Source organism: Nomascus leucogenys, chromosome 21 (assembly GCF_006542625.1).
Source record: "Nomascus leucogenys isolate Asia chromosome 21, Asia_NLE_v1, whole genome shotgun sequence".
NCBI classification, from domain to species: Eukaryota; Metazoa; Chordata; class Mammalia; order Primates; family Hylobatidae; genus Nomascus; species Nomascus leucogenys.
This window is the reverse complement of record NC_044401.1, coordinates 71,334,857-71,358,012: the sequence shown is the minus strand read 5'-3', so window position 1 is coordinate 71,358,012 and position 23,156 is coordinate 71,334,857. Positions and strand designations below refer to the sequence as shown.

General features: G+C 42.2%; 1 protein-coding gene across 1 annotated transcript; it reads left to right on the top strand.

Annotated features, from left to right (window-relative positions):
* Window positions 1–1,305: 1,305 nt before the first annotated feature.
* ARL6IP5 (ADP ribosylation factor like GTPase 6 interacting protein 5) lies at window positions 1,306–22,364 on the top strand. The gene is made up of 3 exons (XM_003264873.4): window positions 1,306–1,615; window positions 18,142–18,359; window positions 20,761–22,364. The coding sequence occupies exons 1-3, from the start codon at window positions 1,440–1,442 to the stop codon at window positions 20,931–20,933; spliced, it is 567 nt and encodes a 188-aa protein (XP_003264921.1). The 5' UTR covers window positions 1,306–1,439; the 3' UTR covers window positions 20,934–22,364.
* The last annotated feature ends 792 nt before the right edge of the window (window positions 22,365–23,156 follow it).

Sequence of the window (23,156 nt, the reverse complement as noted above, 5' to 3'; positions counted from 1 at the left end):
TGCCAGAGAGGAAGGAGCTGGGACTCTAATTTTGCTTTCTCTGACTTCACACCATCCCATTTTTCCAGAATCAAGAAAACGTGAGCACTCAGGAATATTTTCACATTTTAAACTTTATTCAAAAAGCAGCACATAAGATATATCTTAGCACTAATTCCACGCAATCACCAAATTTTCCTAAATACCAGTAGTAGTAGTAATTTCTTAGAGTCATTGTAAGCTCCTTAACTGTCTTCTGAATTAATAAGGAAAATTAAATTATGTTTTCTAGACTTTGCATTAGTATATTTCATTACTTTCCAAGTTTTCGAAAGTTGGTGATCTGAGTAGAGTGAATTCACCTTGTCTAAGCCACTTAGGGGCTTAGAGACTCTGTTATCTTAGAAATCTTCACCTTGGAATTCTACCTATTACATTATACAATCAAACAAACTACTTTTATCTCATGCATTATACCAATCAGCCCCTTAACTGAACAAAGATGATCCTTGGAAGCTTAAAGAGAATTTACAACGAATACATCTTTTGCCAGGTCTTTGGGCTGGGATACAAAACATCACGTTATCTATGAATATATTGTGGTCCCTCAGTGAAAGTTGTCACCAAATATTGCAATAAAACTAAGAAAACTTTTGAAGCGGAATGCATATTTCTGCCCAGAAAATGCTGGATGCAGAACAACTAGTTCACTGCAGACAACTGTTTGCTTTAAAATGTAAGCAACATGCCCAGCTCAGGACTGAAGTGGCCAGAGTGCCTACTTTATCAGAATGGCACAGCAGTCCAACAATTTAGCCTGGAGAGAACAGAGATGAAGAACAAAGAAGAGAAGTGAAAAAAAACAAACCAGCCCTTATGTTCTACATGACCTTCTTTCCCATTTTGCCAATCTGATTTCACACATAGTGACTCACGGTGAAACAGAGAAAACATGGGATTGCATTCAGATGTGTAGAGGTTAGTAAGACTTAGTTTTCAAAAGCAGCTCATTCTCCATTAACACTGTGGTCACCTTCCATTTCATTTCACTTAGATTGACATCTGCACAGCTGCCAAAATTTTTCTTCTAGGTAAACCTTCAGAAAAGGTATTTCAAAGGAGGCAGCGGGTATTCGGACTGCTAGAAAAGGCATTGCCACCTCCCTTCAGTCAGGGGATTTCCGCTAGTTGCTTTCTGTCATTTCATCTCTATTCTGCACTCAGTCCCTTGTTCTGTCTCGAGGTTCCTGTTTTCCTGTACCCAACCAAGAGCCAATCAAGAAGTAAAGACGGGCAAACACGCCCGCCCACTCCCAATTTCCTTTGCCTTGCTGTCTGCCAACCGCAAAGCCGACCGAGACGGAGCCGCTGTCCACTCTTCAACTCAACTCAGCTCAGCTGATCGGTTGCCGCCGCCGCCGCCGTCAGATTCCGGAGGCGAAGAACGCGAAGCTGAGAACATGGACGTTAATATCGCCCCACTCCGCGCCTGGGACGATTTCTTCCCGGGTTCCGATCGCTTTGCCCGGCCGGACTTCAGGGACATTTCCAAATGGAACAACCGCGTGGTGAGCAACCTGCTCTATTACCAGACCAACTACCTGGTGGTGGCTGCCATGATGATTTCCATTGTGGGGTAAGTGGGGTCCCCCTGCCCGGGACACCGATCCGGGGCGAGTACGGAGGGGCCTCGGGGTGCAAGATCCCGGAATGTAGAGACGCTCTCTGACCACGCTCAGCGCCTGCCCTGGCAATTCTGCAAGCGGCCAAGCCAGCGGAAACTTGTTCGCAGGGCAAGGCCGCAGTAACCTGGGGTCCCATTTTCTGCACCAAGGGCCGAGACTTGAGGGGGGTCCCTAGGGGAAAGAGGACGGGGGAAAATTTGCCAGCCGCGGGGAAGAAAAATGAGAGTTCCCCCACTCCCCCTCCCCCCTCCCCCGTGCCAGGATCGGGTTCTTGCTGGAAAGATATTTGTAGCGCCCTCGTCTTTTAAAAATAAGAAGAAAAAGGAAAGTGGTGTAACCCTACCCTGGAGCTGGCTAGGGCGGCAGGGTGTGGACCCGGGCTAGCGTAAAAAGGGCAACCAAGTGGCGACGCACTTTGCTGCCTGCTTTCTCTGCCTAATGCCTGCCACACTGTACAGTAAAGCTGAGCTTGGGATCAAAAGGGGGGGTGTCTCCTGGTGGCGCATCTCCCGTTGTGGGGTAAAGGCTGCCATGACTCTGAGAAGATGGCCTTCTGGCATTTTCTTCCAGCAGTGGCCAGGCGTGGTCATTTTCTCTGTCTTCGCTTCCTACCCTGGGGTTTCAATGCATCAGAAGGCCTTTTCAATACCTGATACTTACAAAGTATCCTGTGTTGAGACTGCATGTACACCTGCTTTCCTAGAAACCACCTTTCCTTCTAGTTCACCCTTTAAGAAATGTTTCTCTCGCTTATGCAGGATGGGTGGTGATATTCTCAATCTTGATGATTATCTCCTACACATCTTTAAAGTAAAAGCCACCCTCAGACTTTATAAAGGACTCACTTGCCCTTAAATGTCTGACATTTCTATTTCAGGGCAGACGTAGAGGGAAGAAGGAGCAAGCTGGCTTGGGAGAAAAGGGAGAAATTTGCACTTGAAGGGTGTGGGAAAGGGTGAACAGGGTGGCTTCTTCAGTTGGCTCACAGTTAGTTGGCTTATACATTGAGCCACCTCTCTGTGCCTGGCCCCATGCCAAGCTCCAAGCACACCAAGATGAATCAGACTCGAATTCTGGCCCAGGGGCTCCTGGCAGTTGTTGAGAAGCTAAAGGAGCAAACACACAGCACAGAGGAGAGGGGGAAGACTTCACAGTTTCTGAAGTCAGGTTCACAGCAGTCACCCCCATGCGGAGGTGGAAGCCCACATGTGGGACTCTATAGACAATTGCACAGATCCTTCTTCTGCATTGCTTAAGGAATTCTTAAGGAATTGCGCTCTGGGAATGGCTTGGTGCATAGAGGGCACAGGCTCTGAGTGGACTCGGAACTAGTGTGGCAGCCAAGGTACAGGGCAGGGTGGGGCAGGCACAAGGCCTGAGGCAGCTGCCTTCTGAACATTCCCTCAGCTCTGTGCTTCAGGCTGCTTTCCTGGAACACTAAAAAATTTCTTTGTTTTTTTTTGAGACTGAGCCTCGTTCTGTCGCCCAGGCTGGAGTGCAGTGGCGTGATCTTGTCTCACTACAACCTTTGCCTCCCGGATTCAAGCAATTCTTGTACCTCAGCCTCCAGAGTAGCTGGGATTACACGCATGCACCACCACGCCCGGCTAATTTTTGTATTTTTAGTAGAGACAGGGTTTCACCATGTTGGCCAGGTTGATCTCAAACTCCTGACCTCAAGTGATCTGCCCGCCTCAGCCTCCCAAAGTGCTGGGATTACATGTGTGAGCCTCTGTGCCTGGCCAAAAATGTCTTTTAAAAAATTTTTATTATTTATTTACTTTTGAGACCAGGTCTTGTTCTGTTGCCCAGGCTGGAGTGCAGTACTGTGATCACAGCTCACTACAGCCTCAACCTCCTGGGCTCAGGCATTCCACCTACTTCAGTCTCCCAAGTGGCTGGGACCCCCAGGTGCATGCCACAAAGGCTGGCTAATTTTTTTTTTTTTTTTTTTTTTTTTTTTTAGAGATGGGGTCTCACTATGTTGCCCAGGCTGGTCTTGACTTCTGGGCTCAAGCCATCCTTTCACCTTGGCTCTCAAAGCACTGAGATTGCAGGTGGGGGCTACCGTGCCTGGCCAAAAATGTCTTTGAAACAAAATAAGTAGTAAATAGGTTTGCATCATTTTTTTTTTTTCTTTCTCTTTGCAAAGAAGCAGGAGGGCATCTTATCTGGTGATCTAGTTATAGAGGTATTTTCTTGAGGTAACTTAGATGTGGGGCAAAGTTTGACACAGACCAATAACAAAAAAGAAAAAGTTTATTTTTTTCAGACATGTATGCTGCCCACACCAGGTACAAGCTCAGGCAGCCTTGCTGCCTTTGATAGAATCCATTTTTCACTGTGAAGGCCAGGGGCCAGCCCTTTGACTAAATAGAGCTCGTCAGTATTGTGCCTTAGGCCACTAACTCAGGTAGATTCGGGGTGTTGGCCCTCCTCATTTTCCTTTCAAATAAGAGTTGTTGGTTGTCAATGAAAATTTTGAAGTGAAAAAGTAAAAAGTAGCCGTGAAGTTTTTAAAACTTATCCTTTTTTTTAAAAACTTACAAAAGATACAGGCTAGTAGTAAAGGTTGATTTGAAAATTACGTGGATAAAATGTGAAATTTCCTTCATACTTCAGTAAAAGTTTGGTATATAACCTTCAACTGTTTTCTATGCAACTATAAACACAGTCAGTAGTTTTTTCCACCAATTGTTCTCTTTTCTTTACAATTTAATAATTATTTACAAATAAAGATCTATTGAGTGCTCTGTGTGTCAGGTACCTTGCAAAGTATTTTACCTGCATTATGTCATAGAACCCAATTTTTAAAAACTGTTATTTTTTTATTATTAAACCTGAGGCTCAGAGAGGTTAACTGATTTACTCAAAGTCACAAACTTAGGCTTGTGCTCTTAACTACTATTCTGTCTTCCTATGAGTCACGAGGAAGAAACCAAACATCTTCAGAGTTAGGGAGCTTCCTTGATTCCAGAACACTTCTCATTCTAAAGAGAACTATCCCCTTTCAGTGATGCTAGTAGATGGGTAGGTCAGAGCAGTGCTGGAAGCTGTCCATCTGGATCTTCCACAGACTTCTCTTGAATATCTTGGTAGAGCATATGTGAAAATGTGACCTGGATAAAAGAGTGTTAAACAATGGTTCCATCCCCTGCTGGTGAGGAGAGCCTCAAGGGCATTGTAGGAGGGCTCTAGCCTCAGCTCTCCAATGTTGGAAACTGGCTTAGATGAGAATAGAGAGGGCCTCCTCTTCAAGATTTCAGGAAGGGTGAGGGAAGAACATAGCAAATACTATCTAGATCCAGAAACACTGGAAAAAACTGCCCATATCAAGATGGAGATTAAGAGGGATTAGGATAGAGATAAATCTGTGTTTAAACTTCTGATCAGATGAGATTGAATTATTTAAAAGGAATAGCATGAATAACAGGCTAGGAAACTTGCGTTTTGCTAGAAATGCCTTTGGATCCTTTACATCAAGAAGGAAAAGTGTCTAAGATTGAAGTTGCCTTAGCTTACCTTCTGCATCCTTAATGTGCAACGTTTTGGGATTAAGATATTCTTTTCACACCACACACAACAATAGAAGTCTCTACCTTGATCTTCAAAGTGAAAAACAAAGGCAACACCTAATTGCACTCGCAATTTAAGTACTAAGCGTGTGATACATTCCAGTTGTGGATGAGAACTTCTTTGTGCTTAATGTAATGCCAAACGATTTGAGCTGGAGAACTCTGTTCAGTGTGTGAGCCATGGAACAGCAGCATCTTTTGCCTGAGAGCTTGTCAGAAGTGAAACATCTCAGGCCCCATTTCAGACCTACTCAGTTAGAATCTACATTTTAACAAAAGTCTCAGATGATTCATAGGTACATTAAAATCTGAGAGGCACTGGATTGGTCTGGCTCAAAAGAAAATTTAAATAAATATACCTATATGCCCAGCTGTCACCTTCCGTGATTGAAAATGTATAGTTCTTGGCAGGGTCCAGGCATCTGTTGTTTTTTTCTTTTTCTCTAACTTCCTAAGTGACTGTGACATACACCCCTAGGAGAACTACTGATCCTCTTGAACCCTGTAACTTCTGAAATATCAAAACTCGAGGTCACAGGCTAATTGGAACTAAAGCTGCTAATAACAGGAAGTGAAATATTTTTTCCATTAAGCCATATTGCGAATTTTCTAAAGCTCTTGATTAACCAAATTCGACTGCATCCCTGACTCTTACAACATTTGCAATACTGTTGCTGTCTTATTCTGAAAAGTTCTTTATAGTATAGTGGCTCACACCTGTAATCCCAACCCTTCGGGAGGCAGAGATGGGAGGATTGCTCAAGGCCAGGAGTTTAAGACTAGCCTGGGCAACACAGTGAAACCCTGTCTAAAAACAAACAAACAAACAAACAAACAAACAAACAAACAAAAATTCTTTTCTGCCATTAGAACTCATATTTTCTGGTGTGGCCTCACAATCACCAACCACACACAGAATTTGCAACATATAAAAATGCCTCTGCTGCTTCTCCAGCAAGACAGCTGCATTTATTCTTATGTATATACATTTGTGCCTCCCCCTTTAGATAGAACCATGTAGCTGCTGAAGGAATGAGCCCATGTTTTCTCAGCTAAAGTAACTCCTCACCATGTGGCCTGATCATTTGGCCTATGGAGATGTTGCAGGAGGGTGGAATTGACAGCTGCCACTTTATGCTTTCAGTTACTCAAGATGGTAAGGAGTTTCTGGAAGGCTGGTAATTCTAAGTTTGAAAAGAGCATTATTGTAATCTTTTCAAAATGAATGTGGCTCGGTGGATCTGTAATATGTTCTAGGCCTGTGGCTCCCAGCATCTGGTATTATGAAATGTTCGTATTGTTTGTACCTTTAAACGCTGTGAAGATGAAGAACCAAGTTTCCAGTTGGTAGAGGAAAAAAAGGGTAAGGCAACCCTGGGATGCTCTGGATCAGAATGTATTAAAATGATTGCAGATAGAATGAGTAGCAGTCTGTTTATACTAAAGCGACTGGAAACGTTTTTGAGATTAGTCAGCTTCAACACCAGTTCTACAACATTACTCTTATTTGTGTTGCTTCATTCATTCAATTAACAGAGTATGAAGCACTTACCAACTTCTCAGACACTGCTAGGAGATAGTGAAGAATAGGACAGCTGTGATTCCTGCCTTCACAGAAAGGCAGCAAGACCGCACTGAACACGTGATAATTAATTTTTATACAAGTATAGCAAGTGTACAGAAATACACACCTACATAAACACATCCTTCTCAACCTGACTTACCTGATCTCCCCTGTATATTATTATTCCAAATTCCAAACCTCTCAGGTGTTGGAAATAGGGGAGGCATTGAGTATGTAGACAGGAGAAAGGTTTATTAAATTTTACTTATCCTAACCCACAGCTCAGATCCTTCTATTCCACTGAACAAATACTGAGCACCTACCACGTGGCAGACACTGTCTAGGCCCTGAGGATACAGTCAGGAGTACAACTCCACCAGCCTTCCCAAATCCTCCCAGAATTCTCCTGCCCTTCCATGCTCATTTATTTGCACTTGAGGCTGGCACCTGTCTTCCTCTGATGGCTTATGTGTTTCTTCTGAATACAGAACTTTAAGAGGTCTGTCAACATACAGTAACATTTTAATCTAAAAATCTTTATCTAGTCTGGGCGCGGTGGCTCATGCCTGTGATCCCAGCCCTTTGGCAGGGCGAGGCAGGTGGATCGCCTAAGCTCAGGAGTTTAAGACCAGCCTGGGCAACATGGCGAAACCCCATCTCTACCAAAAATAGAAAAAATTAGCCTGGCATGGTGGCATGCATCTGTGGTCCCAGCAGCTTGGGAGGCTGAGGTGGGAGGATCTTTTGAGCGTGGGAGGCGGAGGTTGCAATGAGCCAAGAACGCACACCACTGCACTACAGCCTGGGTGACAGAGTGAGACCCCGTGTGAAAAATAAATAAATAAATATAAATCTTTAATAAGGATTGTTTTTCATTAAATAACCTCTGACAGTGTATGAGAGAGAGAGAGAGAGTTTCACTCTGTTGCCCAGGCCGGAGTACGGTGGCACGGTCATGGCTCACTACAGCCTCTACCTCCCTGGGCTCAGGTGATCCTCCTGCCTCAGCATCCTGAGTAGCTGGGACTATAGGCATGTGCCACCAGCCTGGCTAATTTTTGTATTTTTTTTTTTGTAGAGAAGGGTTTTTGCCATGTTGCCCAGGCTGGTTTCAAACTCCTAGGCTCAAGCAATCCTCCTGCCTTGGCCTCCCAAAGTGCTGGGATGACAGGGGAGAGGTAACGCCTGGCACACTTTTGACACTATTTATGTAACTTTGTTTATCTGAACTTCTCTCCCCTCCCCATCCAGCTTTTTTTTTTTTTTTTCAATGTTGCCTGCTACTTTCAGCCTTCGGTTGGTAGTTTCTGTTTCCTTTCCCTAGGTAAGGATTTACAATGATTCTAGGTAAGTGTGCAAATAAATGAGTGTATTTTGGATTCCTGACCTCCTGTCTTAGAGAAGAGAAGCTCTCAATCAGCTTAGGGACAGAGAGCTCTGTACAGGAAATCCAGTTCAAGAAGGTCAAGACTCGTTCTTGACCTACCCACTTAATAACTAATTAAGCATCAATATTGGAAATTTTTAATTTTTTATTTTTTGGACAAATGAATTCTATCCTTATCACTCAGCTTCAGAAAACTTAACCCTTAATACCATCCTCTGTCTCTTGAAATGAGCGTGGCTTCCTGTTTCTGAGAATGCCTTCAAGCCCCGTAATTCAGGCTGACAACTTCAGGTTTGCAAGCATTCACCATTGATATATGATAGGATTTCCTGGCCTTCCTTCTCATTATGCAGTTTGCTAAAGGAGACACCTGGAAGGCAGAAAGCCCTGCTTCTTCTAGTCTGCTTCATATCTCATTGGTGCAGCTTCTCCTTGTCTCAGAGGGACAAAAAGAATGCAGAAATTGGGTGTTAGTGAGGGGTAAATAGACAGGAAACTTGTGGGAAGGAAGTCTGTGTTACCAAGCTCGTTAGCATTTGTCCAGCCCCTGTCTTCTCTCCACAGCTCTGTAAGAATTTGCTATGTGACAGTTCTCAGTAGCTTTTGTTTGTTTTGTTTTGTTAAGACAGAGTCTCACTGCATCACCCAAGCTGGATGCCATGGCAGGATCTTGGCTCTCTCCAACTTCTGCCTCCCAAGTTCAAGCGATTCTCCTGCCTCAGCCTCCAAGTAGCTGGGATTACAGGCACGCACAACTATGCCTGGCTAATTTTTGTATTTTTAAGTAGAGACAGGGTTTCACCACATTGGCCAGGCTGGTGTCGAACTCCTAGCCTCAAGTTATTCCCCTACCTCAGCCTCCCAAAGTGCTGGGATTACAGGTGTGAGCCACCGTACCAAGCCTAACTTTTTTTTTTTTTTATTTTCTAAAATCATTCAAGAAGAATAGTTTGTAAACAAATATCTTTCCACTTCTGTTCCCCAAAAAGTATTGGTTGTAAGAGTAACCATGGGTTGCTAATTGTTGAAAGCAGTGATGAGCATACATGAGGATTCATTATACATTATTCTCTCTACCTATGTATATGTTAGAAGTTTTCCATAATGAAAAGTTAAAAAGGGTTTCATGAAGTCTAATCAGAGCTTTGTACACAACTATTATTTGAAGCTCCATCACTGTGGGAAGCGTCAGATTTATGTTTCTAATCCAAGTCCAACCTGTTGTTTATTAAAAACACAATAAAATCTGGAGGTTCCTAAGGCATGTTTTAGTATATGAACACTTTTAACATGCCAGCTGCTAAAAAGACAATGGTTGGTTTGGATGCGAGTGTTTAATTTGTGCCAAATTACACGGGATACAGTAAATACTTAGGAAATGGCAAGAATGCAATAAATCCTCTAGGCCTTCCTAATTCAGTTGATTAGGAAAATCTCACTATGACCTTTCTGCAACAAAAGAGACAGGCTCCTGTTCAGTTTTTCCTACTGTACAATCTCCTTTATTCCATGATCCTTAGGCCCAGGAGACACTGTTCTCATTTACTCAAGACTGATTTGTGTCCAAAGCCCACATTTATGCCTGTAGTCAAAAATAGCTCTTCACTTTGGGAACGTGAGGCAGGCAGGTCACTTGAGGTCAGGAGTTCCAGACCAACCTGGCCAACATGGTAAAACATCGTCTGTACTAAAAATACAAAAATTAGCTGGGTGTGGTGGTGCGTGCTTTAATACCAGCTGCTCGAGAGGCTGAGGCAGGAGAATCGTTTGAACCAGGGAGTCAGAGGTTGCAGTGAGCTGAGATCGTGTCACTGCACTCCAGCCTGGTGACAGAGCAAGATCCTGTCTCAAAAAAAAAAAGAAAAGAAAAAAGATAATTAAAAATTAGCCAGGCAAGCTGGCACTCACCTGTAGTTTCAGCTACTCAGAAGGCTGAGGAAGGTCACTTGAGGGTGGGAGATAGAGGCTGCAGTGAGCTATGACCATGCCATCACACTCCAGCTTGAGTGACACAGGAAGAACCTTTCTTGAAAAAAGAAAAGAAAAGGCATATGGAGCTGTGCTCTGGTCAGAGAGACTGAGGGAAGGCTGGCTGAGCTGAGACTTGAAGGAGGGTGGAGTGAGGCCTGTGCACGAACTATCCTCTCTGCCTGATTCACCTCACCCTGAGATGGCCAAAAGGCAAGGTGAGTTCTGGGGTAGATAGAAACCCTGAGTGGATGGGAGTGCAATCAAGAGATGGTGTGACAAAGCTGGCAGGTAGGCCAGCTGCTAGCCCTGAGAGTTCCCTCATGCTAATTACTAAGGCACTTCTTCCTCTCTTAGCAGATACAGCCTAAGCCAAATTTTGGCCTTGGCTCGTGGAGTGTATATAACCCGGATCCCAGCCCCCACTTACCCCCTCAGCCAGGCACCAACTCCACAACCATATACAGTGGCCCTGGCTGCAGAGGCAGGCAGGGGCCAGACCCTGTGAGGCCTTGTAGAATGTTTAAAGAATTCTGTTTTTAGTTTAAGAACAATGAGAAGCAAGAAAATGGTTGGGTGGGTTCATATTTGCAGTGATCCCTCTGGCTGATTAAGGACCACAGAGAAACATCGCCAATTTAGAGAAGTCCACCGTGAGTATATTGTTCCCCACTTTTTCGGTGAGTCAGCCTTCCTCAGGAACCACACTTCAAAAATAGCTTTTTCGGTTAGAAAATTGGAACTCAGTGCAAAGCTGCCTGTACTCCTCAGGAAATATTTTGCTGCCTCTTTAGTGGTTCTTTTTGGCCTTGCAGCCTGACAGGAGTCACCAAATGTGGCCTTGAGTTGATCCGACGATTTCTGTTATGGCAAACTTTTATTGCCAACTTTGCAATTGGTGGCCTCGGACAAATTTATTAACTTGAATATTCCTTAGCTTGCTTACATGTAAAATGAGGTGGGTTAGCAAGATCCTTCCTAGCTCTAAAATTTTGTGAGATTTTTTTTTTCCCCTTTTCAGTAACTTGTGGTAAAACTATAGATATAGCTACTGAATCATGTTGGCAAGTTTAGGACCTCTATCCACACCCACTAATAGCCACCTTGTTTCAGAGAGAAATGAGAGTATAGAGGGATTTTCCAGGATGATCCTTGGTTATAGTAGGTTACTGAGAGGGTGGGGGAAATCCCTAAAGCCGGTTCACATGACAGAATGGATTCTACTGTGAGTTGCTGCCACAACTGGCACCCTTGTTTTCTTGTTTCTCCCCTGGATCCCTTTGGATATGGTTCTTCTCGGGCCTCAGTTTAGTTATCTGTATAATTGGACTAGACTGATTCATCTTTGAAGACTGCTACAAGATTTCTGTGATGGAATTCTAAACCTTTTTATAACCATAAATGACTGCCCTAGAATGTGTAACTATCATAGGGAAAGATTAATTATTTATTGGAATGGGGTAATACATGTTCATATTTTAAATATATATAATTAAAAAATATATAAACATGTATTAATATATTTTTAATTTCACAATAGAAAAACATAATGGTTTTTGAGTTGCAGAATTGCAAAACTAGGTCCTGCTGTTTCTCCCTTCTCTCTCGCCATCCCTCGTTCTTTTTTTTTTTTTTTTTGAGACAGTGTCTGGCTCTGTCGCCCACGCTGGAGTGGCACAATCTCAGCTCACTTCATCCTCCACCTCCCAGGTTCAAGTGATTCTCATGTCTCAGCCTCCTGAACAGCTGGGATTACAGGCATGCGCCACCACACCCAGCTAATTTTTATGTTTTTAGTGGAGATGGGGTTTCACCATGTTGGCCAGGCTGGTCTCAAACTCCTAGCCTCAGCTGATCCACTCACCTCAGCCTCCCAAAGTTCTGGGATTACAGTTATGATCCACCGCACCCAGCCCTCTTTCTTACTCAAGGACTATCAGTAAGTGAAACTCCACCCAGCAGACCCCAGAGGCAGCTGTCTACATGAAAAATGGGTGGCATGTTTAGGGAAAGTTTTGTCCTAAAAGTCTTTGGGGTTTGTCGTGATTGGTGTGATAAACAGCCCAACTGTTGACTAAAAAGCATCTCAGGCAAGAACTGGTTCCCAAATTTCTGAGAATTTCTGTTAATCTCTAGAGGGTTTGTGTGTGTGTGTGTGTGTGTGTGTGTGTGTGTGTGTGTGTGTCTGTCTGTGGCTGTCTGTCTTTTGTTGCAAGTACAGGTAAGTGCCAGGGCATTGGAGTGGTATACATTTTATCAGATACAGAAGAAAATCATTTCTGCTCAGAGTAACTTCATTAGTTTTTTTCCAGCTTGGAAACTTGCTTACTTTCTAATTATAGACTGCTGTTGGGCAGGTTATGAACTAAAACCAGTTCTATAGAACTTCAAGCTCTGTTCTTTTCCCTTGAACATGAGCAACCAGAACAGGTGAAAGCAAATTTGGAATTGCTTGAGTTAGGCCTGGATTTTTCATTGTTCTTTGTCTTGGACTTTAGGCACTCAACCTAAATATCTATTTTACTTGTCTAAAAAAGCTTGACATGAATTTTGTTATATGCTTCACTTCTGAATTACTATTTTAATAAGTATTCCAGAATGAACTGAGTAGGAGCCCTTTGATGCTTTGCTGCCAGCCAACCCACTCCTACTTGCAGGGTATGCAAAGGAATTTCCTTAAATTTCAATCCTCCATTTGAGTTCTTTGTGTTGATTTGATCTTTGTTTTGCTTTGCTTTTTTTTTTTTTTTTTTTTTTTTTTTTTTGAGACGGAATCTCACTCTGTCACCCAGGCTGGAGTGCAGTGGCACAATCTCGGCTTACTGCAGCCTCCGCCTCCCGGGTTCAAGCAATTCTCCTGCCTCAGCCTCCCAAGTAGCTGGGATTACAGGCACATGCCACCAAGCCAGGCTAATTTTTGTATTTTTAGTAGAGACGGGGTTTCACCATGTTGACCAGGATGGTCTTGATCTCCTGACCTTGTGAACCGCCTGCCTCAGCCTCTCAAAGTGCTGGGATTACAGGTGTGAGCCACTGCACTGGGCGATCTTTGCTTTTCTTTACGGTTCAGAAGAAACATTTGGGTAGGTTATAGGTCAAAGTCAAGGCTTTGTAAAAGGGTTTTTTACATTCAGGAGACTTTACCCAATTTCATTTGTTCATTTTTAAATACCAGTTTTTTTATTCATCAAGGAATACGTGGCCATTGAAAAAAATATGAAAATAAAAATAAGCTAATGGAAATAAACTCCCCTTATCCTACTATACTGTAGTCTTTGGTATAATTTTTCAATTTCTCTAAGTATCTTTTTATTTTTTAATTGACACAGGATCTCACTCTGTTACCCAGGCTAGAGTGTAGTGGCACCATTACAGCTCACTGCAGCCTTGACCTCCTGAGCTCAGGTGATCCTCCTACCTCAGCTTCCCAAGTAGTGGGGACTATAGGTGTGTGTCACCACACCTGGCTAATTTTTGTGGGGTTTTTTTTTTTTTTTTTTTGGAGAGATGGGGTTTTGCCATGTTGCCTAGGATGGTCTCAAACTCCTGGGCTCAAGCAATCTATCCACCACCTCAGCTTCCCGGAGTGCTGGGATTACAGACGTGAGCTACCACACTGGCCTAGAATCTTTTGTGGTGCTGGGAATTAGATAATATTAGTCTATAAGTGTTTCAAGGCCTCTTCATTCACTCTCCACTCTCTACAACCTGCTGAAGGGGATTGTGGTTTTGACTCATCAGATTCTTTCCTTCCTCAGGTGTATAAGGAAATTTTTGTCTTTCCCAGACCAATTCTGGGGTTGTCTCAGAAGACAGGGCATAATCCAGATAAAAGAAAACAGAAAGAAAAGTGCAGAGAGGCCAAGTAGACCCAGGTAACACAGAACCAAGAGGGAGGGGAAGAGGGCAGAGAGAATGGCACGTGTGCTGGGTATTGGGGAAGGTTGGGGGACTGGGGTGCTATAGACTGGAACAAGAGGATCTGGAGGATGAGCAGAAAACCAGGGTTTGGATTGGAGAAGGAACAGCTTCGCTGTGGTTCATGAATTGAAATTCCATTAATGTTGTTGGCGAGATGGGACAAGTAGAGATGGACTTTTGTGGTTGGTCTGTGCCAAGCGGGGGTTGTGGGTTGGAGAGCAGCTGCTTTTATATTTTTGTATTTCCTTTTTTTATATATTCATTTTATTTCTGATTATGAAATAATATACTAATTATAGAAATTTCTATTTATTTTTGGAAACAGAGTCTCACTCTGTCACCCAGGCTGGAGTGCAGTGGCACAATCTCGGCTCACGGCACCCTCTGCCTCCTCTGCCTTCAAGTGATTCTCCTGCCTCAGCCTACCAAGTAACTGGGACTACAGGTGCCTGCCACCATGCCTGGCTAATTTTTTTTTTTTTTTTTTTTTTGAGACATAGTTTTGCTCTTCTTGCCCAGGCTGGAGTGCAATGGCACCATCTCGGCTCACTACAACCTCCGCCTCCCAGGTTCAAGCAATTCTCCTGCCTCAGCCTCCAAGTAGCCGAGATTACAGGCTCCTGCCACCAAGCCCAACTAATTTTTTGTATTTTTAGTAGAGATAGGGTTTTACCATGTTGGCCAGGCTGGTCTTGAACTCCTGACCTCAGGTGATCTGCCCGCCTCAGCCTCCCAAAGTGCTGGGATTACAGGCATGAACCACCATGACCAGCCCAGGCCCAGCTAATTTTTATATTTTTAGTAGAGGTGGGGTTTCACCACGTAGGCCAGGCTGGTCTCAAACTCCTGACTTCAAAAGATCCACCCACCTTGGCCCCCCAAAGTGCGGGGATTACAGGCTTGAGCCACTGTACTCAGCCTAGAAATTTCTACTTCTGAGCTATCTAACTTACATGATAAATCTACCTAAAAGACAATGCATTATGTATTACAGTTGCTTTTACCCACTTAATATATAATGTCTTCCCATATTATTAAATGCACTTCAATGTTTTAAAAATAGCTGTGTATACGATACCACAGTAAATTGTTGTCCATATAGGTCATTTCTGAAAGTTTTAAATCATAAATACCACTAATATCAATACTGTTAACTCAATCTTTGCATTTTTGTTTAATTCCTTAGACTATATTCTGAGGAGGGGATTTATTGGCTTGAAGGATACAAGTATTTGCGAGGATTTTGAATGAAATAAGCAACTTATTATTGTAGAGTTTAGTTTTAAATTACGTACAACTGGCTGGGTGTGGTGGCTCATGCCTGTAATCTCAGCACTTTGGGAGGCTGAGGTGGGGCGGGGGGGTGGATCACATGAGGTCAGGAGTTCGAGACCAGCCTGGCCAACAAGGTGAAACCCCGTCTTTACTAAAAATACAAAAATTAGCTGGGCGTGTTGGCGGGTGCCTGTAATCCTAGCTACTAGGGAGGCTGTGGCAGGAGAATTGCTTGAACCCAGGAGGCAGACGTTGCAGTGAGCCGAGATCGCGCCATTGTACTCCAGCCTGGGCAATGAGTGAAACTCCATCTCAAAAAAAAAAAAAAAAAAAAATTCTATGCAACTACTCTTACCACTGTTTAACTTTGTGCATCTTAATAGAAATTTTTAGCTTTTTCAAAGCAGTTTGACATTGATTTTATCCCTTAATTTCACCCATTCAGGTGTGAAAAGCTTTCACTCTTAATTTTAAAATGTTCAATATTCCTTTTATGTTTCAGTAGGCAGAAACAGAGCTAAAATTTAAAGGGATTTTTGAAAAAGAATTGTGTTTATCCTGAATATGAATCCCGATATGAGCATGAGTTCTTCATCTCTTCCATTTCAGAGAAAGTAAGCTCTTGGCATCACCCTCCCTTATCCTGTCTTCCCCCATCCCTCATTTCAAATCAGCAATGTTACTATTCAGGGCATGAGGAAAACACACTACCGTCTGTGTCCTTCCCTAGTAAAATCCTCATTAGCCTCTAGGGTAAAAAGTTAAGTAACTCATTGTACCAGCCCACCACAGACGTCTTGTTAAGGGTTTTGTATACACAGTAGATTGGGGTGGGCGACCATAATGCCCAAAACTTTGTCTAAATTTCTTATTATTATCATTATTATTTTGAGACAGAGTTTTGCCCTTGTTGCCCAGGCTGGAATGCAATGGCGTGGTCTCAGCTCACTGCAACCTCCACCTTCTGTGTTCAAGCAATTCTCCTGCCTCAGCCTCCCAAGTAGCTGGGATTACAGGCATCTACCACCACACCCAGCTAATTTTTGTATTTTTAGTAGTGATGAGGTTCCACCATGTTGGCCAGGCTGGCCTTGAACTCTTGACCTCAGGTGATCCACCCACCTAGGCCTCCCAAAGTGCTAGGATTACAGGTGTGTGCCACCATGCCTGGCATAAATTTCTTCTACATAATGTGTTTCCTCCATTATCAGTAGTGTAATTGCTATCACATACTAAACATTCGGCTTATATAAGAATGAATCTGAAACTGTGTGCTTGGAAATCTGCATTGGTAACTCACCTCCTAATGATACTTTGGGCATTTTAAAACACTTATAATGAACTCTCTATGTGAGGAGTCATAAACTCAAATGCCTCCATGGGGCAGGCAGGTTATGTAAGAGAGCGATTCAGGCCAGCTATTAGAAAAACAATGATTAGACTGGGCATGGTGTGGCTCATGCCGGTAATCCTAGCACTTTGGGAGGCCGAGCTGGGCGGGTCACTTGATGCCAGGAGTTTGAGACCGGCCTGGCCAACATGGCAAAATCCCACCTGTACTGAAAATACAAAAAATTAGCTGGGTGTGGTGGCATGTACCTGTAATCCCAGTTACTCGGGAGGCTGAGGCACAAGAATTGCTTGAACCCAGGAGGCAGAGGTTGCGGTGAGCCAAGATCGCGCCACTGCACTCCAGCCTGGGTGACAGAGCAAGACTCTGTCTCAAATAAAAAAAAAAAAAAGAAAAACAATGATTAATAGCACCTCACTTTGGGCCTTTGTGTCCATGATGCAGTAGAGAGCAGTATGGACTGGGGCTCAGTGGAGAGCGTTTATTCTGTCTGAATGAGAAGGCACTCAAGCCAGCTGTTGACATGTGGGAAAGTGGGCCTAGCACTGTTAGATTTTCTTGTTCCAGGAGAATAAGAAGTCTCAAGTTTTATGGATTTTTTTTTTTTAACACGTGGGTTTCAAGTAAAAGTTTTTTAAAACACTGTACAGACCAAATAAAAATGTGACTGCAGACTGGATGTAACCCATGGAGGCCATTATGTGGCCTGTATTCTACATTCATCCATCATGAGCTTCTCTGAGGATTTAAATAAACCTTTAGAGCTAAGAAAACACAACCTACTGTGTACTAGAGCCCAGGATGTATGGAGGCTAAACATAGAAACTTCAAAAGAAGTTTTAGTCTTCAAAATTGTGGACCTCTAATTAGATATGGACTACTTTGATGGGAACTGCCTGGGTGTGCTCTCAGCTCCACCTTTTTTTTTTTTTTGAGACAAGGTCTCACTCTGTCACCCAGCCTGGAGTGCGGTGGGGGAATCTTAGCTCACTGCAGCCTCAACCTCCCAGGTTCAAGCGATCCTCCCACCTCAGCATCCTGAGTAGCTGGTAACACAGGTGTGTGCCACCACGCCTGGCTGATTTTCATATTTTTGTAGAGATGGGTTTTGCCGTGTTGCCTGGGTTGGTCTTGAACTCCTGGGCTCAAGTGATCCTCCCACCTCGGCCTCCCAAAGTGTTGGGATTACAGGTGTGAACTACCATTCCTGGCTTTCCCCACCATTTTCTATTCTAACCTCTGTGCCTTAGTTTCTTCATTTGACAAATGAACTAATAGTATCTCCTTTACAAGGTTATGAAAAATCAAATGAGACAATTTAGATAAAGTATTAAAGTATTAGTAAGTTCTCAATAACTGTTTTTACTCCTCTTTCTCCTTTTGCTACTTCTGTTGCTCAACTAGTCACCCCTCATTTTTTCTTCCTCATATTTCAGGTTTCTGAGTCCCTTCAACATGATCCTGGGAGGAATCGTGGTGGTGCTGGTGTTCACAGGGTTTGTGTGGGCAGCCCACAATAAAGACGTCCTTCGCCGGATGAAGAAGCGCTATCCCACGACGTTCGTTATGGTGGTCATGTTGGCGAGCTATTTCCTTATATCCATGTTTGGAGGGGTCATGGTCTTTGTGTTTGGCATTACTTTTCCTTTGCTGTGTAAGTGAACTTGAGTTTTCTTTTTCTTCCATCTTAAAAAAATGTAGGAGCAGTTATCCAACGGGAATTCCATAACCAGTTTCTTATGTGTGCTGGCATGTCAGCAAAAGTGTCAGAATTTTCTAAAACAGCTTTCTACGTGTTATCCAACTAGACCCAGATGACACAGAACTGAGCTCAAGAACTATGAGGTCAAGGCCTTACAGTTCATTAATTCCACAAATATTTGTTGGGGCATCTGCTATGTGTCATACATTCTTTTTTTGTTGTTGTTGAGATGGGGGCTACTCTGTCACTCATGCTGTGGTGTTATCTCGGCTTACTGCAACCTCTGCCTCTTGAATAGCTGGGACCACAAGTGCACACCCAGCTAATTTTTTTTTTGTAGAGACAGGGGTTTCACTATGTTGCCCAGGCTGATCTCGAACTCCCAAGCTCGAGAGATCTAGCTGCCTCAGACTCCCCAAGTGCTGGGATTACAGGCGTGAGCCACTTCGCCCAGCCATGTGTCATACATTCTTATGGGGACACAACAGTAAACAGAACAAAGACAAATCCCAGGTCATACAGCAGGAATGTGGCATAACCTGCACTAGACCCCAGATTTGTCTAATACGAGAGTCTACTGTCAATTTTTAAGTGCCATTCCTATTGTCCTGATACAGGAATGAATGTGTTTATTATTTGGAATTAAACTATTTATTCTCATCTTGCTCAGGAGATCATAACTAGTGTTAGAAGTTTGGTAAGTCTATAGGAATAATTGGCTCAGAATATAGGTACTAAATACTCAGATTCTGGTGAAGAGATCTAGATATTCTCTAAGTTTTACATAAATTATTTACTAAGACTCCAAACACTTGAAGCCTCAAATAGAGAAGAAATAAAATCCCAGCCTAATCAACAGAAATCTGATTAAAATTCTAGTGTATTAAGTGACAGGCACATCCCTTTAACTTTCAATAACATTTGACCTGTGCATTTATTCCACTAAATGAAATTATTTGCTTTAGGGCTTTGTTAGATTAAGTCCAGAATATTTATGGATATATTCCATACCCTATTGGATAAAATATTTGAGTCAACAAATTCAGACATTTTTGCAATTTTCTTCATGTTTTCTTTAGGTGCTATAGGCTTAGTATTTCAATGATACTAATCAAACAGCTCGCTAATTTTAATACTTTTCCACATCAGAATCTGAGACAGGCCAGTGTAATGAAATGTATCAGAGGTAGACAGTTAAGAGTCCTGATTTCTATTCTTAGACCTGCTGGAAACCAGCATGTGATTTGGACCAGTCATCCTATGTGGGCTGTAGTTCACTCATCTCTAAAGTAAGGAGATTAGATAAGTGATTCCCAAACTGATAATTGTGAGAATCATTCAGGATACTTTTTAAAAATATAAATTTCCCAGCCACATCTTTATTTTGTGGGTCAACAGTGGTGCCCAAGGATGTTATGTTTTTAGAAAGCTCCTCAACTATTTCTGATGGATGGTCTAGGTTGAGAGCCTCCAGATGAATCCACATCAGTGTTTTTCAAAATGAGGGTCTAAGATCCACCTACATCAGAATCATCCAGAGTGATTATTAAAATAATGAATTCTGGAGCCTTCCCTTAGTTGTAACAGTCTGAATTTGGGGTGGTGGAGACCAGGAATTTGCCTATTTAACAGGCTCTCCAGGTGATTTGAATGTACATGGGAGTTATAAAACCACTGCTATAGATCATATGGAGAGAGGGGTACCTGTTTAAAATACAGATTCCCAGGCCTGTCTCTTTAAGGCTCAGGTGGAGGAGGTCCAGGAAAGGGGTCAGGGAATCCGTGGCAAAATAATCAAGCAAGTTTGGGGAACGGTGGGCTATAGAAACTCTGTAAAGCCCTTAGATTTTTACATACAGAATTCTATACCCAACACTTTGGGTAAAGCCTCTGGGAGGCACTTTAAAAGTAGACTTTACTCACGTGCTCCTGCAGGGAACAAGATGCAGATAATCCCTGAATCGAGCAAGAGTTCTTTTCTGGAAAGCTTCGGGTAAGTTGATTTTTAGGTAGGATGGAATCCCGTTGATTCACTCTGAATTTCAGGACATTTAGGTAGCATCTGCAAGGTGATGATATCGGTGTGTGAAGAAAAGGGTGTGGCTTCCAGATAATGGTCCTTCCTGTTGAATACAGCATTTTCCTTTAATGCAGAAAAAAACTATGTATGACTTGATGAAGAGCTTTACATAAAGTCCAAGGAGCCATTTGAAGGCTTGGATCAATTCGAGAAGCAGACTGGACTGTAGCTAACATAGGCAGTTTACTAATAGTGTGAAGAGAGGGAGTGTAATATTGATGTGGCAGAAGAGAATTGTTGCTTTGGTGTTAACCAGGTGTCACTTCTCTGCAGTGATGTTTATCCATGCATCATTGAGACTTCGGAACCTCAAGAACAAACTGGAGAATAAAATGGAAGGAATAGGTTTGAAGAGGACACCGATGGGCATTGTCCTGGATGCCCTAGAACAGCAGGAAGAAGGCATCAACAGACTCACTGACTATATCAGCAAAGTGAAGGAATAAGCATAACTTACCTGAGATAGGGTTGCAGCAGAAATTGAGTTGCAGTTTGCCCTTGTCCAGACCTGCTTTCTGCTTGTGTTTTTGAAATAGGGGGTGCACGTACCACCCAATTATCTATGGCAGCATGCATGTATAGGCCGAACTATTATCAGCTCTGATGTTTCAGAGAGAAGGCCTCAGAAACTGAAAGAAAACCACCACCCTCCTGTTGTGTCTGAAGTTTCACGTGTGTTTATGAAATCTAATGGGAAATGGATCACACGACTTCTTTAAGGGAATACAAAAAATAAAAGAATTATGGCTTTTACAGCAACAATACTATTATAGGAAAAAAAAATCATTGTAAAGTATCAAGGCAACACGAGTAAATGAAAAGGCTGTTAAAGTAGATGACATCATGTGTTAGCCTGTTCCTAATCCCCTAGAATTGTAATGTGTGGGATATAAATTAGTTTTTATTATTCTCTTTTAAAAATCAAAGATGATCTCTATCAGTTTGCCACCTGTTTGATGTGCAGTGAAAACTGGTTAAGCCAGTTGTTTGTACTTCGTTTACAAATATAAAGATAGCTGTTTAGGATATTTTGGTACATTTTTGTAAATTTTTGAAATGCTAGTAATGTGTTCTCACCAGCAGGTATTTGTTGCAAACTTAATGTCATTTTCCTTAAGATGGTTACAGCTATGTAACCTGTATTATTCTGGACAGACTTGTTAAAAAACAAACAGACAAAAAATAAAACAAAACTTGAGGTCTATTTGCCTTGCACATTTTTTGTTGTTACAGTGAAAAAAAAAATGGTCCAAGAAAATGTTTGCCATTTTTGCATTGTTTAGTTTTTAACTGGAACATTTAGAAAGAAGGAAATGAATGTGCATTTTATTAATTCCTTAGGGGCACAAGGAGGACAATAGTAGCTGATCTTTTGAAATTTGAAAAACGTCTTTAGATGACCAAGCAAAAAGACTTTAAAAAATGGTAATGAAAATGGAATGCAGCTACTGCAGCTAATCAAAAATTTTAGATGATAGCAATTGTTACAACCATATGCCTTTATAGCTAGACATTAGAATTATGATAGCATGAGTTCATACATTCTATTACTTTTCCTCCCTTTCTCATGTTTTTATAAATAGGTGATAAAAAATGTTTTGCCTGGCAATTGAATGATTTCATAGATGAGGTAGAAACATTTAGGTTTCTGTAGCATTAAATTGTGAAAACAACTGGAGTGGTACTTACTGAAGAAACTCTCTGTATGTCCTAGAATAAGAAGCAATGATGTGCTGCTTCTGATTTTTCTTGCATTTTAAATTCTCAGCCAACCTACAGCCACGATCTTAAGCACGGTGATAGCACCATAACTTCACAGACATGGTCTAGAATCTGTACCCTTACCCAAATATGAAGAATAAAATTGATTAAAGGTTTTTTTTGGTGAGACTTTATTTAATGCACATCTGTCTTAAATACCTGAGAAACTTGGCGACGACCCTATAAACAGTGAAGCAAACACTTCAGCTGTTTCAAATACTGTCTAGTAAAGCTTGAAAACTTTATTAACTTGCAGCCAGAATAAAACAATTCTAGTGGGATCCTATTTTTAAACCTGGCATGAGTTTTATATACATGTTAGCCCCTTCCATTTTCTACAAGGTGAATTCTGCTGACAAAATACAATAAATTTGGAGAAACTAATAAAAAAAAAAAAGGTCCTTGTAATTGCCAATGGCCAGTGGTCAATTCTGGAAGGGTAATAATAGAAAAATGTAACATATAAATGTTGTAAATTATGATTACATTTGAAAAACAAGCTAAAACCTGCAACTAAGATCTTTAGGGTTGGGTGGTAGAAAAAGAATAATGTGAACTGCTTCAAGTCTTTTGGCAAAACCTGTGTATTGAGGCCATAAGCCATGAAATTGGATCTTTTCTTCTTGTATATCTAAGATAAAAACCCTCTTACAGCACATTTTGAAATTCCTGACTTTATTAATTCTGTGGCTATACAAACAAATGCATAGGAGCTTTCCAGAATTTTTTTTTTTTTTTTTTTTTTTTTTTTTTTTTTTTTTTTTTTGAGATGAGGTTTCGGTCTCGTTGCCCAGGCTGGATGGAGTGCAATGGCGCAATCTCAGCTCACTGCAACCTCCGCCTCCCATGTTCAGGCGATTCTCCTGCCTCCCAAGTAGCTGGGATTACAGGCATAAGCTACCATGCCC

Excerpts from the sequence above, each read along its gene's own strand:
- ARL6IP5 (XM_003264873.4), top strand. The coding sequence starts at position 1,440 with ATGGACGTTAATATCGCCCCACTCCGCGCCTGGGACGATTTCTTCCCG. Across the intron at positions 1,616-18,141 it reads ATGATGATTTCCATTGTGGG|GTTTCTGAGTCCCTTCAACA; the intron begins GTAAGTGGGGTC and ends CTCATATTTCAG. Across the intron at positions 18,360-20,760 it reads CATTACTTTTCCTTTGCTGT|TGATGTTTATCCATGCATCA; the intron begins GTAAGTGAACTT and ends ACTTCTCTGCAG.